Source organism: Vicia villosa, linkage group LG4 (assembly GCF_029867415.1).
Source record: "Vicia villosa cultivar HV-30 ecotype Madison, WI linkage group LG4, Vvil1.0, whole genome shotgun sequence".
Classification (NCBI taxonomy): Eukaryota; Viridiplantae; Streptophyta; class Magnoliopsida; order Fabales; family Fabaceae; genus Vicia; species Vicia villosa.
Genome location: NC_081183.1, coordinates 154992859 through 155006353, shown reverse-complemented (window position 1 = coordinate 155006353; position 13495 = coordinate 154992859). Strand labels below are relative to the sequence as shown.

General features: G+C 33.4%; 1 protein-coding gene across 1 annotated transcript; it reads right to left on the bottom strand.

Moving 5' to 3' along the window:
- Positions 1 to 4717: 4717 nt before the first annotated feature.
- LOC131595601 (calcium-binding protein CBP-like) lies at positions 4718 to 8795 on the bottom strand. Its single transcript, XM_058867993.1, has 5 exons — positions 8083 to 8795; positions 7023 to 7069; positions 6461 to 6636; positions 5557 to 5575; positions 4718 to 5037 (listed from the first exon to the last, which is right to left on the bottom strand). Exons 1-5 carry the CDS (start codon positions 8636 to 8638, stop codon positions 4933 to 4935), a joined length of 903 nt encoding a protein of 300 aa, XP_058723976.1. The 5' UTR covers positions 8639 to 8795; the 3' UTR covers positions 4718 to 4932.
- Positions 8796 to 13495: the final 4700 nt, after the last annotated feature.

The window sequence follows — 13495 nt, the reverse complement described above, 5'->3', positions numbered from 1 at the left end:
ATATGAAGACACCTAAAGAAGTTTGGTCGGGACATCCACCAGATCTCGACAAACTGAGAGTATTTGGCTGCGTAGCCTATGCTCACATTAGGCAAGACAAGGTCGAACCTAGAGCTCTGAAATGCATGTTCATGGGATACCCAGAAGGAGTCAAAGTTTATAGGCTATGGTGCTTAGAGCCAGGTCACAGGAGGTGTATCACCAGTCGAGATGTTGTTTTCAATGAAGCTGAAATGGCTTTTAAGAAAACTGATGATGTTGGTCGAAGTACAGAAACATCTGACGAAGAGCTGGAACAGGTAGAGATTCCTGTTGAGGTGGAGCATGTTGATGCTGAATTGCATATCCCTGATGAAGTCGAAGAAGAAGCAGAAGATGCTGAGGAAGTTGAGGAAACTGACGATGACTACCTATTGTCGAGAGATAGGTCGAGAAGAGTCATAAAGGCACCTCAGAGGCTTGGGTATGCAGATCTTATAGCTTATGCCTTAATCTCTGCAAGTGAGGTTCTAGACGAAGAACCTAGAGACTACAAGGAAGTTATGAGGAGTCGAAATAAGACTGAATGGCTGAAGGCCATGGATGATGAGATGAAATCTCTTCATGATAATCATACTTGGGAACTGATCAAGAAACCTGTTGGGGCAAGGTTAGTCAGCTGTAAATGGATTTTCAAAGTTAAGGAAGGAATTGAAGGAGTGACGTCGAAAAGATACAAGGCAAGGTTAGTTGCAATGGGTTTCACTCAGAAAGAAGGTGTCGACTTCAATGATGTGTTTTCTCCTGTTGTGAAGCAGATGTCCATTCGAATGTTACTTGCCATGGTAGCACAGTTCGATCTTGAACTGGAACAGATGGATGTGAAGACTGCGTTCTTGTATGGTGATCTAGATGAAACGATCCTGATGAGGCAACCTGAAGGGTATGTCGAAAAGGGGAAGGAAGATTATGTGTGCAAGTTAAAGAGATCTTTGTATGGGCTGAAACAATCTCCTCGACAGTGGAATAGGAGATTCGACAAGTTCATGGCACGCATAAGTTTCATTAGAAGTCAGTTCGACCACTGCGTTTACTTCAGATTTCGACCTGGTAATTCATTTGTTATTTTGTTGCTTTATGTGGATGATATTCTCATAGCAAGCAACAATGTTGAAGATGTGACGAGGGTGAAGGCTGAACTCAATAAGGAGTTCGATATGAAGGATCTGGGAGCTGCTTCCAGAATTCTTGGAATTTACATTCGAAGAGATAGAAAGAAGTCTAAGTTATGTTTATCTCAAGAGGCATACCTACGGAAGATTCTTGAAAAGTTTGGTATGTCGAATTCGAAGCCAGTTGTGACTCCAACAAACCCTCAATTCAAGCTGAGTATTGATCAGTGTCCCAGTACTGATGTGGAAAGAGTCTATATGAATAGCATCCCATATGCTAATATACTTGGTTCTTTGATGTATGCTATGGTCTGTACTAGACCCGACATAGCATACGCAGTAAGTCTTGTAAGCAGGTACATGGCGAATCCTAGAAAGGCTCACTGGCAAGCATTGAAGTGGATTTTAAGGTACATAAATGGGTCTCTGAAAAGAGTCCTAATTTATGGTGGAGCCTTGGGTGAAGATGGTAAATCAGTAATCGAAGGATATGTCGACTCTGATTATGCAGGTTGTATGGATTCCAGGAAATCTATTTCTGGATATGTTTTCACTATGTTTGGCACAGCAATTAGTTGGAAAGCAACACTTCAGAAAGTTGTTGCTCTATCAACCACTGAAGCGGAGTATATTGCATTAACTGAAGCTGTGAAAGAAGCATTGTAGCTTGAAGGTTTTGCGAAGGAGCTGAAACTTCAAGGTCGAGGTATCACTGTTAAATGTGATAGTCAAAGTGCAATACACCTGTCGAAGAATTCAGCCTATCATGAGCGAACTAAGCACATTGATGTGAGGCTGCATTTCGTCAGAGGAGTAATCGAGCGTGGAGAAGTCCAAGTGCTGAAGGTTTCGACTGAAGACAATGCTGCTGATATGATCACCAAGACATTACCGAGTTGCAAGTTTTTCCACTGTATGCAGTTGCTAAAGCTGCATGAAGAAAGCTAGTTTGTTCCCTTGATGTTGTAGAGTTAGATTCAAGGTGGAGATTTGTGAGATATTGGATCGAACTCTAGTATGGCCGAAGGGTAGCTTCTTGGTTCGACAGGGTTAAGCATTAAGTCGAAGGTTGTTCACATGCTTGTGTCGAAGATGCTAGGGTTGTTAGCATGTTAAATTAGGTTTTAGTGTTTAAACCCTAATTTGTTAAGTTAGCTTGTTTATTAAGTTGGCTTGTGTAATGGGCCTTGTGGAAAAAGCCCATTAGTTAGTATGTTAGGTTTTATTATAAATAGCATACTAGTCTCTCATCATTGCTAAGCTGCAAATCCTAATTTAGGGTGAGAGAGGTTATTTGTTATTCTTGTAAACTTGTAATCTTGTTTTAAGAGAAAGTGAAAGAATAGCAGTTATAACCAATTCTTGTGTTCTTCTTCTCCTCTCTAATTCCTTATTATACTTTGTTATTGGTATCGTTTTTCACAACAATTTGTATTTGAATATGAAAAGTTAACATTAAAGTGTGTACATACACAATTTATACACTTTGATTAAACTACAAATGACAGAAATAAGCTATGATGAGAATGTTTATTTTCAGAATTGAGACAAAAGGTTGGGAAATAAAATAGGGTGAATTCACTTAGCAAGGTGATATTGGATTAATGAATTGTGGCATTTTAATGTCTCTTAGAAACATAATAAGATGTTTTTTTTAGAGACCCGACCTCTAAAGGCATAGTCAGTCTACAAATAATAGTCTACAAATAAACGAAACAGTTTTCTGATAATCACGTGATAATGAGGCATTGTCTTTCTCATAGAGGATGCAAAAGCCCACAATTAAGTACCTAAAATTAGAAATAGAATTCCTCTTTTAAATTAGTCATCAACAAGTCGAGTGGTATACTAAACATGATTCACCCCCCTTTCATGCTATGAATTGAAAAAGGGCGACAAACAGAGGAAATCCCTTGATTGGGGAAACTCATACCGAAGATATACGCAAAAAAACCTAAACAATAAAAGATTGAATTAATATGACACATAAGGTCCGAAAGAGATCAAAACATTTTCATTAGAAGCATGGTTTATATATCTCGAGGCAAGCATCAATACAAAGATGAAAGATCAAATACACAAGTAATAGGTGATCTCGCAAGTGTACCAGTAATTTGTAAGTAATATTTATTAACCAAGTGATTTCGAATAAAAAACAAGGTGAATTGTGATATTCATGTGGAGTCAATCTTCTAATTGAATTATATATTTTTATCAAGATAAATATGTAGAAAGAAAGAAAAGATAGACTGCCTCAAACTCTCAAGGTCAAAGAAGTCAAGAAATCAATATATTGATTTTGGTCAAGATGTAATTTATTCAAAAGATTGGATTTTAATTAAGGATAATGCTAAATTGTGCCATAAGAATACAAGTTAAGAACTAAATGAAGAAATGATATCTTAAAAATTATGCATTAATTTGAATAAAAATATAGAATTAGTTTTTTTTTTGTTTTTTTTTTCAATACAAAATTTCTATAATGAGTTTATTAACTTGTGGAACCTAAGACACAAGTTAGTATTACCCCTTAATCTAAGAAATTAGGTACTGTACAATTTACTAATTACCCCTTTTGCATGATTGTAATTAAGGAATGTAAATTAACATCATTTTAGTGAGGTTTTAATTGTTTAAATTAACATCATTTTTCTTTTGGTCTTGAGTACAACTCTTAGCAACCACAAAATTAATATTTTAAAATACAATTTAAAGTCCTCACTTTAAAATTTGCTTTAGGCCTCTAAATGGGTTGGGCCGACCCTATAATTAATTAGAATAGTCGAGTACACAAGATTTTAATTGATTTTAATTGCTTGCAAGTAATTTATTCATAGCACATTAAAATCTAGCAATTTATTTTCCAAGATTTTTCTTATTATAATTCTGTTTAAAATTATTAGAGAAGTACACGTGACTCATTTTAATTAGTTAAAAATAACTCAACGATTTAAACATCACTCTCGAGTACTTCACTAACTATATCAATTATGAAATTCTAAAATAAAAGTTCAGAGTACATGTGAAAGTTTTAATTGATGGTGGATAATTTACTTATAATTTTGCAGCAGATTTATCTCACCAGCAGTAGGGCAGCTTCTCACAACAACATCGATTAAATGTCCAAAACCTTTTACATCCTCCGTTTATTATTATAAGTCGTTTTCTTTTCCTATTATATGCTTAAATATTTATTATTCTCTCTCCTTTCAATTATATAAATTTATCTTCCACATGTCATTAATGAAGGATAATTTTGTACAAACCTTCGTAATTTCTCATTTTCATACAACAATTATTATTTTTCTTAATCTGTGTGAAAAGTCTAAAACGACTTATAATAAAAAACGGAGGGAGTACCATTTAACAAGATACTATTACTACTATATATTCTAATTAAATAATCAATACTAGATAGAATATTTAATTTATCCATTTCATACACAAATATCCTAAAATACTACCTCTAACTTCTCAACTCTCATAACATAACAATTTGTAGTATTTAGGAACAAACTTGTTCCAAAACAGACTTATATTTAGACATATAAAGTAGTATATAGAGCTACCAAACTTAATTTCATGACTTCATTCACATAGAGTACTAGAAGGAAGTTATCGACAAGCTGAAAACAAAGTATTTTAGGATTTGTTTATAGAAAAAGACTAATGAAAAGCATAATAAAATTAAACGGCAGGGCTGTCCAAAGTAAACTCAATTGCCAACAGGAATAGCAGGAGAGTAAATTTACATAGTCTACTGACATACACCAGCACTATCCTATGCCACCAGGAATGGCAGGACAGTCAGCATAAACGCCTCATATGAAAATGTTGCAGAGCCAGTATACCCAGTATCCTTCTCCTTGAATTTGTCAGTTAGTCCCTGCAAATATACAATCATAAGTGAATTTGTCAGTTATTCCCATAAAAAAAACAATTTATGGTTCATGCTAGAAAACAAAACCAGGTTCATTATTGTTTCATCATGTATAAAACTAATAGCATAAGAAATTTTACAAAAAGGAATGTGTGTTTTTTGTAATAATCTTATAGAGCTAATACCAAGAAACAACATTATGCATACATGAAACTATAGGAGCTTGGAAATATAGAAACTAATTTGTGACACTATGGCTGCTAATGATAAAGCTCTCCATAAGACACTGAATATTATCATTGTCTCCGAAAAAAATGTTTAGTTTCAACACTGAAGTTTTGATAACAAACTAGCAGCAAACATTTACAAGGTTGTGTATATTGTGTGGAGTTTGTGTACATATACATGAATGTTGTGTTAACAAAGCTCTGATACCCTTATACTTTTCATTTTAATAAGAATAGTAAGATGTAATTTGACTTGCAAAAACAGATGAAACTATAAAAGAGAATTTCGATAGCTTACCTTCACAGTGAGACAGCACCTGCGATAGCAAACAAAGGAAAAGAATTAACTTATCAATCCATTTTACACCAAAACACACAAGGAAAAGATAAAACAAAGTTTTCCTATATAAGAAAATTTTAATTTAATCGAAGGTTTTTCTATATTAAATAATGAAATTTGACTCCAAACTATAATACATGACTGGGATAACTTTAATTGGGACCTAGAAAAGGACGTCCCATTACTCAATCAGCCCAAAATGCGACATAAAGGGCAAGGGCCACAGGACGAATCAGGCAGGCGTGACCTAGCAGGTCATTAGTCGCCTGATCCGACCCATCATGCCTAGGGCATGGATCCTGGCCCAAACTCGTGTACATCAAGTGACGACCACATGTTCTTGAAAGGACCGGTATTTGCCACTTCTCCAAGGAAGAAACCGCTCCTTTCTACGAATGAGGAGAACGGGTCTGGGTCTTCCTATTCCCATGGTCTAGTCAAGCAGTTGGGATGAAATCGGTTCTGCACCCAACAAGCATTCCTCACACAGACAGGATAATCTTTACTGTATATCTTGCCATTGTAATACATGAAACACAAATTAATAAATAACACAACAAATTTTTAAGTGGCAGGGGAATCAAATGGCACAATTCTTTTGTTGGTAAATTAGAGGATTAAAAACATGACTATTGCTTTCCAGTTTCCAACTGACTGTTTTTGCATTAATAGCTCCTTCATCCATTTTCATTGAAAATACAAATGATCAAGGCTTTATAATTTTCTTCTCTTTTTAGTCAAAATAAAGTAGTACTATAGTGTACACCGGAAAAGAAGACACCTAAGTAAATTCATCGGAAAAGAAGACTATAACTCTATAAGTAAATTCAATAAAAGAGAAAGAGTAGCAGCAAAGACATACTCAATGAAATTGTCATATTCAACAGCCTTGTTTTTGCCGCCAGTTTTGTCAAACTTGGAGACAAGCAAGTCCAATACCGTAGGAGAAACAGCATAACCCAAACTTAACAGTGCATCTCGCAGCTCATTTGAATCGATTTTGCCACTCCTGTCCTTATCAAATCTCTCAAATATTCCCTGTAACAACAACCACTTGGTCAGGAGAAGCTGATTACATACAGTATAAGTTTGTCTATGCGTATGTTCGGTTAATAATTTACAAATAATTTGATTTCGTAGAACTGATTTAGCATTTTCGCTAAACCTAAGTTTGAATAGAAGTAATTTATGTTGGTAAGCTTTCCCCCTAACGACAAGTTTGATGTAAAACTGTATCAAGTTTCAACCTCACCCATAAGTTACGATCATATCAATCTTGATTCAAAATAACCTAACTTGATGTTTACTAAAACCAAATTCGACCACAAGGAATTTTATTCCTCTACATTGTAAATCCAAATCCAAACGCTTAAGTTAAGATTAACTTAGTGAAAACTTGGAATAAAAAAAAGAAGAGAAAATACCCTCCAGCTCTGAAGACTGTAAAACAGAGAAGTGAACTCCTTGGGTCCTGCATTACCAAGTCCAAAATTCAAACAGTGAGGATGGCAAAAAAACAGATGACAATCAATGATTGAACAACACATTAGATTTTAGGAAGCAAAATAAGTTTATAAAAGAATAAAATAAGAGATTAATTAATATGTCCCATCAATATAAAATTTGTGAGTATAACAAAATTAACACGTGTAGTATTCATGAGTGATAATAAAAGTCAACCATTTATAAAAAGAAAATGCTAATCAAAGCTCTCATGGCTCTTTAAGAGATTAAAGTGGTAAGTTTTTTTAAAAATGCGTTATTCAATTCATTGAAATGCATTAGAAATTGAAGTAACTTTTATAAAAAATATTTTCCTTAAGATTGACCTGATGGCATTAAATTCATAAAATAATACTAGTTGAGATAATATAATACCCACACGTGGAATTAAGATTAAAAGAAGCCACCGAATCCAAATATCCAATGTAATTATTGGGACCAAGTAGAGTGGGACCAGTAGTAGATATCCGCCCACAGCATTGTCTCAAAAGTCAGTCCCGCGTTTGCATTAACGCGCGTTTCTAATTTTTCTTTTCGAAGCATATGCATGTAAACCAAGTCGCATCGCATGCAATGATGCAACTAACAATTATAATTAATCGGTGCCAAGTGTCATTTAACTAAAAGAATGAATTTAATTGGAATGCACTGACAGTGTAAAGAAGTTTTACACTGTCAGTGAATAATGAACGTTGGATTGTAAATTATATTTTATTTTTAATTTAATTATTTATTAATTTGTATTAGTGGGTGGTTATGATTCACTGACTGTGTAAAAAAATTTACACTGACAGTGCATAGTAATTAATCTCTTAAATTCATGTAGTTGAAATAAATAAATATTTGTTGCTTAAAAAAATCGTGAAAGCGCGTATGGTCCAAGGGCGTAACGGCCGTTCAGCCAGCGCATTTTATCACCGAGCGCCGGTAAACCAGAACAAGTTAGCAGAAAACCTAATTTTACCAAATCGGAACTCGTACCTATCTTTTTGACACTGGTGTTGGTGAAGTGGTACATGAGGAGATGCACAGTTCTCAAGCTGAAGCTCTGATTGTAAGAAGACAAAGCCCTCTGTAATTCCTTGTCATCGATCAAACCGCTTCCATCCTGATCAGCCACCTGGAAGCACGCGACGATGCTGGGATCGGTGCCAGGAGGAAATGTTGATGGCAGCAGTGACGCAAACGGGCTCCCGTGTGCCGGCGGTGGGTATGCACCGCCGCCGCTGGAGTGTGATTCTTCTTTTGGGGGTTTCTGATGAGGAGCGGCGTAGGGAGCCGACGGCTGTCCGTAGGGGGTGGCGGAGTACGACTGACCGGGTGGAGGAGCGCCGTACTGAGATGGAGGTGGTGCGCCGTAGGATTGAGATGGAGGTGGTGCGCCGTAGGACTGAGATGGAGGTGGTGCCCCGTAGGATTGAGATGGAGGAGGTGCGCCGTAGGACTGAGATGGAGGCGGCGCGCCGTAGGATTGGGTTGACGGTGGTGCGTTGTAGCCGTAACCGTAATTGGGTGGCTGATTTGGATAACCGGACATGTTGAAAGGGGAGAGGGTTTTTCTTAGAAGAAAAAAATGAGTAGTGAGTAGAGACAAGTAACAGAGGGTTAGGTTGAGGTCTGAATTTATATGAAGATATATGCTGAGGTGAATGGGTTCTGCCTGCTTACTCGAATAAAATGATGCTTTTTTTACCTAATTAACCCTTTTCTAGGAGTTCCCTTTTCCATAAATTGCCAAAATTCTCAACTTTTTTCTATAAATACAATTGACATTTTTTTAGTTGCATAAAAACAAAAACGCCAATTGTTTTGAAAGCCTCCACACAGTTTTTGTTATATTAAAAATTACTATATTATCTAAACAAATAAATAAGAGGGCCAGGGTTGCTTATCACGGCTTTGGCTAATATGCATAAGGATTTTCCTTATGCACCATGCATACAGGGGCGGATCTAGATATTATATATTGGTGTGGCTAAATATTAAAGAGTGTATGAACTAAATTATATTTAAAATAAGAAATAATACTGTTAAATGAAGTACGTCTACGATGAAAATTACTTACCATCAATTTTTTAAAAATAAGCTAAAATAATATCATTGTTAATTATTTCAAAAACATCTCTATCTATAAAAGTTACAAGAGGATCATTTAACCATTAATCACTCATTTTATTACATAGCTCATTCTTTACAAACTTCATCCCAAACTTACAATTGTTGTTGATAAGACTAAAGCCGACTTCAAAGTTTATAAATCATATTAAATGTATTGTACTTATTTATTTCCACAAAATTTGTGGAAAAAAAAAAACGAAAGTCTTTTTAAATTTATAAATTTTGAGTCAAATCAAACAGTCACTCCAAATAATAACTGACACATCAAACATTAAACTATAATAATTGACACATCTATTTCTTTTGAAAAATAAAAAAGATTATTTTATTGTTATATCAAAAAAAAGTTAATTAAATAAAATAAACTATTTTTAAAATAAACTTGTTAAAAAGTTTAAATCTCCTTTTCATGATAGTATAGTATTACTTGTAAAAAAAATAATATTTCACTTTAGTGTTAAGAATTTTTTTAGAATACTCACGTCACTTAACTAAGAATATCAGTCTGTGAGAAAATAAGTGATTTTTTATTAGTACAAAATAGCAAATCTAATATATCATTTGGGGGTGAAACAATTTAAATGGGTGTCTCTTGCAACAAGCTAAGAAATATGTTATCCTTAATGTACATATAATATAAAGAAATGAAATAACTGGTGTGGCTATAGCCACACCCTGCCCCAACGTGAATCCGCCAATGCATGCATAAGCCTACCTAAGTCATTGGATCATGTTTTTAATTCAGTATTGAGTATTGAGTATTGAGTATTGAGTGGTGAGTATTGAGTAATAACAGTTGATGTCTAGAATTTGATCCAATGATCTAATGGTCCATAATAATCTATGCACGGTGCATAGATTTTTATCTATGCACGGTAACTGCACCCGCTTATCACATCTTAATTGATGGAAAACACTTAAAAAAAAGTAAAAATGTCTCTGATTTTGAAATTTTCGAACCTCATTTAAAAACTAGTGATCTAATTTAAAAACTTAAAAATTATTCCGTTTGAAATTACACTTCCGAATACATTCCAATTTTTTTTTTTTTTAAAAATTCAAACTTACTATAAACTAACAAATTTTATGCAACAGTTATTTACAGAATGTTTAAAATATTGTAAAATATTAAAAAAAAATTAAATGAGAAGAATTAAATATGAATTTTTAAAATTTTAAAGGTTAATGATAAAAGTAATAAAAATTTTAACTTAAAAATTAAATTTTAAGTTTTTTTTTCAAAGAACTTTTTACAATGTTTTAAACATGTCTACAAAATAATCATTCAAAAATACACATTTGCTTAATATCGGAGACTAAAACTACGTGCATAATAATTTTGTAGGAACCAAAACATGTCACTTTTTTAGGGATCAAATTTTTTTTTTGTAATTTATAGGGAACAAAAACATATTAAACCCTATTAATAATTTACATTTTTATTCTTATTATTTTATATAAGTGATATGATATTCAATGATAAAAAATTCATAAATATTTTTTAGCAATAAAATTAATAATATTGAATAATTTAAAAAGTCATAAATTACCGCATAACATTAAAATAATTAAGTACAAACTAATTCATATTGTAACTATCCAACACAAATTAAACAACGTGCCGATAACAACTTTTAAATACATAAATTACTTTTAAATACATAAATTACATAAAAATGAATAGTTTAAAATTTGATATAAAATAAAATATAATAGAATACGTAATAAAATTAGAAAAAAACTAGCATAAATAAACTGAAAAATAAAAATTATAAAAAATTATAGTGATTATAATCTATATTAAATAAAAAAATAAAAAATAATTTGAAGGTGAAAAATAATTATAATAAGTTAATGGAAGCAATAGAGAAAAATCACTCAAAAAAGAAGCAAGAACACGAAAGAAATTAATAATTTTGAAATAATAAAAAAAAACTGAAGGTATTTTAGTAAATATAATAATTTCCTAAATATCAAAACTCATATTCTCTCAGTTTCCCTCCCTTTCAAATCCCTTCGGTTCTGAGAGACACAAAAAGTGCGATTTGAACAAACACATTTCATTAGAAATATCACCTCCCTTCCCCTACATCTACCTCAAACCAACACACCCTTAAAAGCTAATTATTACTTTTTCTTGGATCAAATATAATAAGAAAAATTAAAACAAAAACTGAAAATCCCAAGTCACATGTTGTTGGAGTTGAAGTAGTAGTGCATAGCATCGACAGTATTTTGAAAGACTTGTTTTGTTTGGTCCAAGCGGTCCTCATTTGGTCCTTTCGTTGGGCTAAGGCTTGATTTCGCTCACGGAAATATGTTTCCATGTTTGCAGTAGTGGTAAATGTTGCCTCAAGTTTTGAATTGGCATGTGATCTCAGTGCTCCTCATAGTAAGGTGTAAAGTTCGATGAAAATCTTGATGGATCGACATACAAGTTCGGTCAAAATTTTAGTGATCCAACTTGCCATGTGGAGGGCATGCTTCTCCAACCTTTGCAAACGATAAGGTGTTTAATGTTGTTGTCGAGGAATTCCCCATGGTTGTTGGATTTGTGGATGATTGAATTGGTCTTCCTCTTCATGTTGTGCTTCTTCTTGTCCTCCTTCATGAATAAGGTGTGTCAGAGTCCTTCTCATGGCACTTTAGTTGATTGAAAGCATTAGTGTGACTATCTCATCATTTGGATAACTTCAAACTCCAACAAACATGCATAATTCATTAATAACACAAAAAGGCTCACAAAGTCGTTGCAGTGTGTCAACCATATATTTGATATTTTTAGCAATTAACAGCCTAACATCAATTGGCTCATGATGAAGAATTGCCACCAGAGTCATACAACTTTTCACAATAAGTCCAGGCAGATTGGATGTAGATTCTAGAGTTTGAATAATAAAAGATGCTCTTGCTTAGGTATTGGGCTCATCTGCCTTGTACGCAATCTCAAATGTAGAATTCTCACACTAACTTACTCATTGTATGAAATTGCTATGTTATTTGATTGTCTTTTATTATTTGTCTAATATATAATTTTTGAAATCTTGGCATTTGAAGTGAGCCAATTCCACCGTCAACTTGCAGGGCTCCGTTTAATGTTAAAGTCAGGGACGGATGTAAGTAATGTTAATTGGGGTCAAGTGACCCCACTTGATTTTTTTCATTAAGACTAATAATAATAGTTATTGATATATTGACCCCACATAAAATATCTTAATGTCCCCACACCACTCATTTACTTTAAATTTTATCCTCTAGGAAACATAAATCTTACACTTAATTTTTCTTTATTATTTTTATTTTCAAAAGTAATTGCAAATTAAAAAGGCATAGGAAGTTGAATAGTTTTTTTCTAAACTAAATCTACCGTAGCACTAATTCTTTCATTCTATTTTCTTTTTTGTCTTCTTCTTTCTTCTACACACTACTTTATTTTTTTCTTCACAAGTCTGCAACTTTAAATCTTTTTTTATCTTTTATCAAAGTGAAGCTAAAAGACAATCATTCAAGTAAGCTTCTTCCTTCATTTTTTTTCTTTGGATATATTATTATATTATTGTGTTGTGATTTTATATTTTTTTCTTAATTTTTATGATGTTTTTAATTTACAATATAAGAAAGTTTACTGATCTGGAAAATACCATATTGTCCTTATGTTACTAAATTCTGCCACGTGGATGCCTTGACAATCTTTCTTTTCTTTTGCTTCTACTTTATGTGCCTAGGGTTACTTCTATTTTGAAAAACCTTTCTCTCTCTTCCTCTACCTCTCTCTTCATCTGCCTCTCTCTTCCTCTTCCTCTTTATTTTGTCTCTCTTTCTCTATTATCGTTCTTCTTCTGATTTCTGTGCAGATAAATATGATGTTGATGGTGACGATGAACACGTTTGCTGATGATATCGTGATGTTGATTTTGAATCGTTGATGGTTGTTGCTAAGGGTTACGGTCGTGAAATTGATGATGATGTTGGGGACGCTCAAAGTCACAGCAAATCAGTGAGATCTTTCTTTGTTTTTCATGTTTTGAGTTCTCTAATCTCTCTTCTTCTCTCAATATTTTCTGAAGGGTTTATGTAAAAAATGAGGAAGATGATGATAAAATAGGGTTTCATGAATGTTAGTGTTGTATCCCATTTACTGAATATGAAATGCGTTCTTTTTCTTTCTTCTAATTATTTTTGGAATATTTGTATACATGAGGATGATGATGATGGAATTTTAGGGTTTTAGTTCTATATTCTGCTGCAGTGAAAAAATGTGAATCAGATTCTCTTT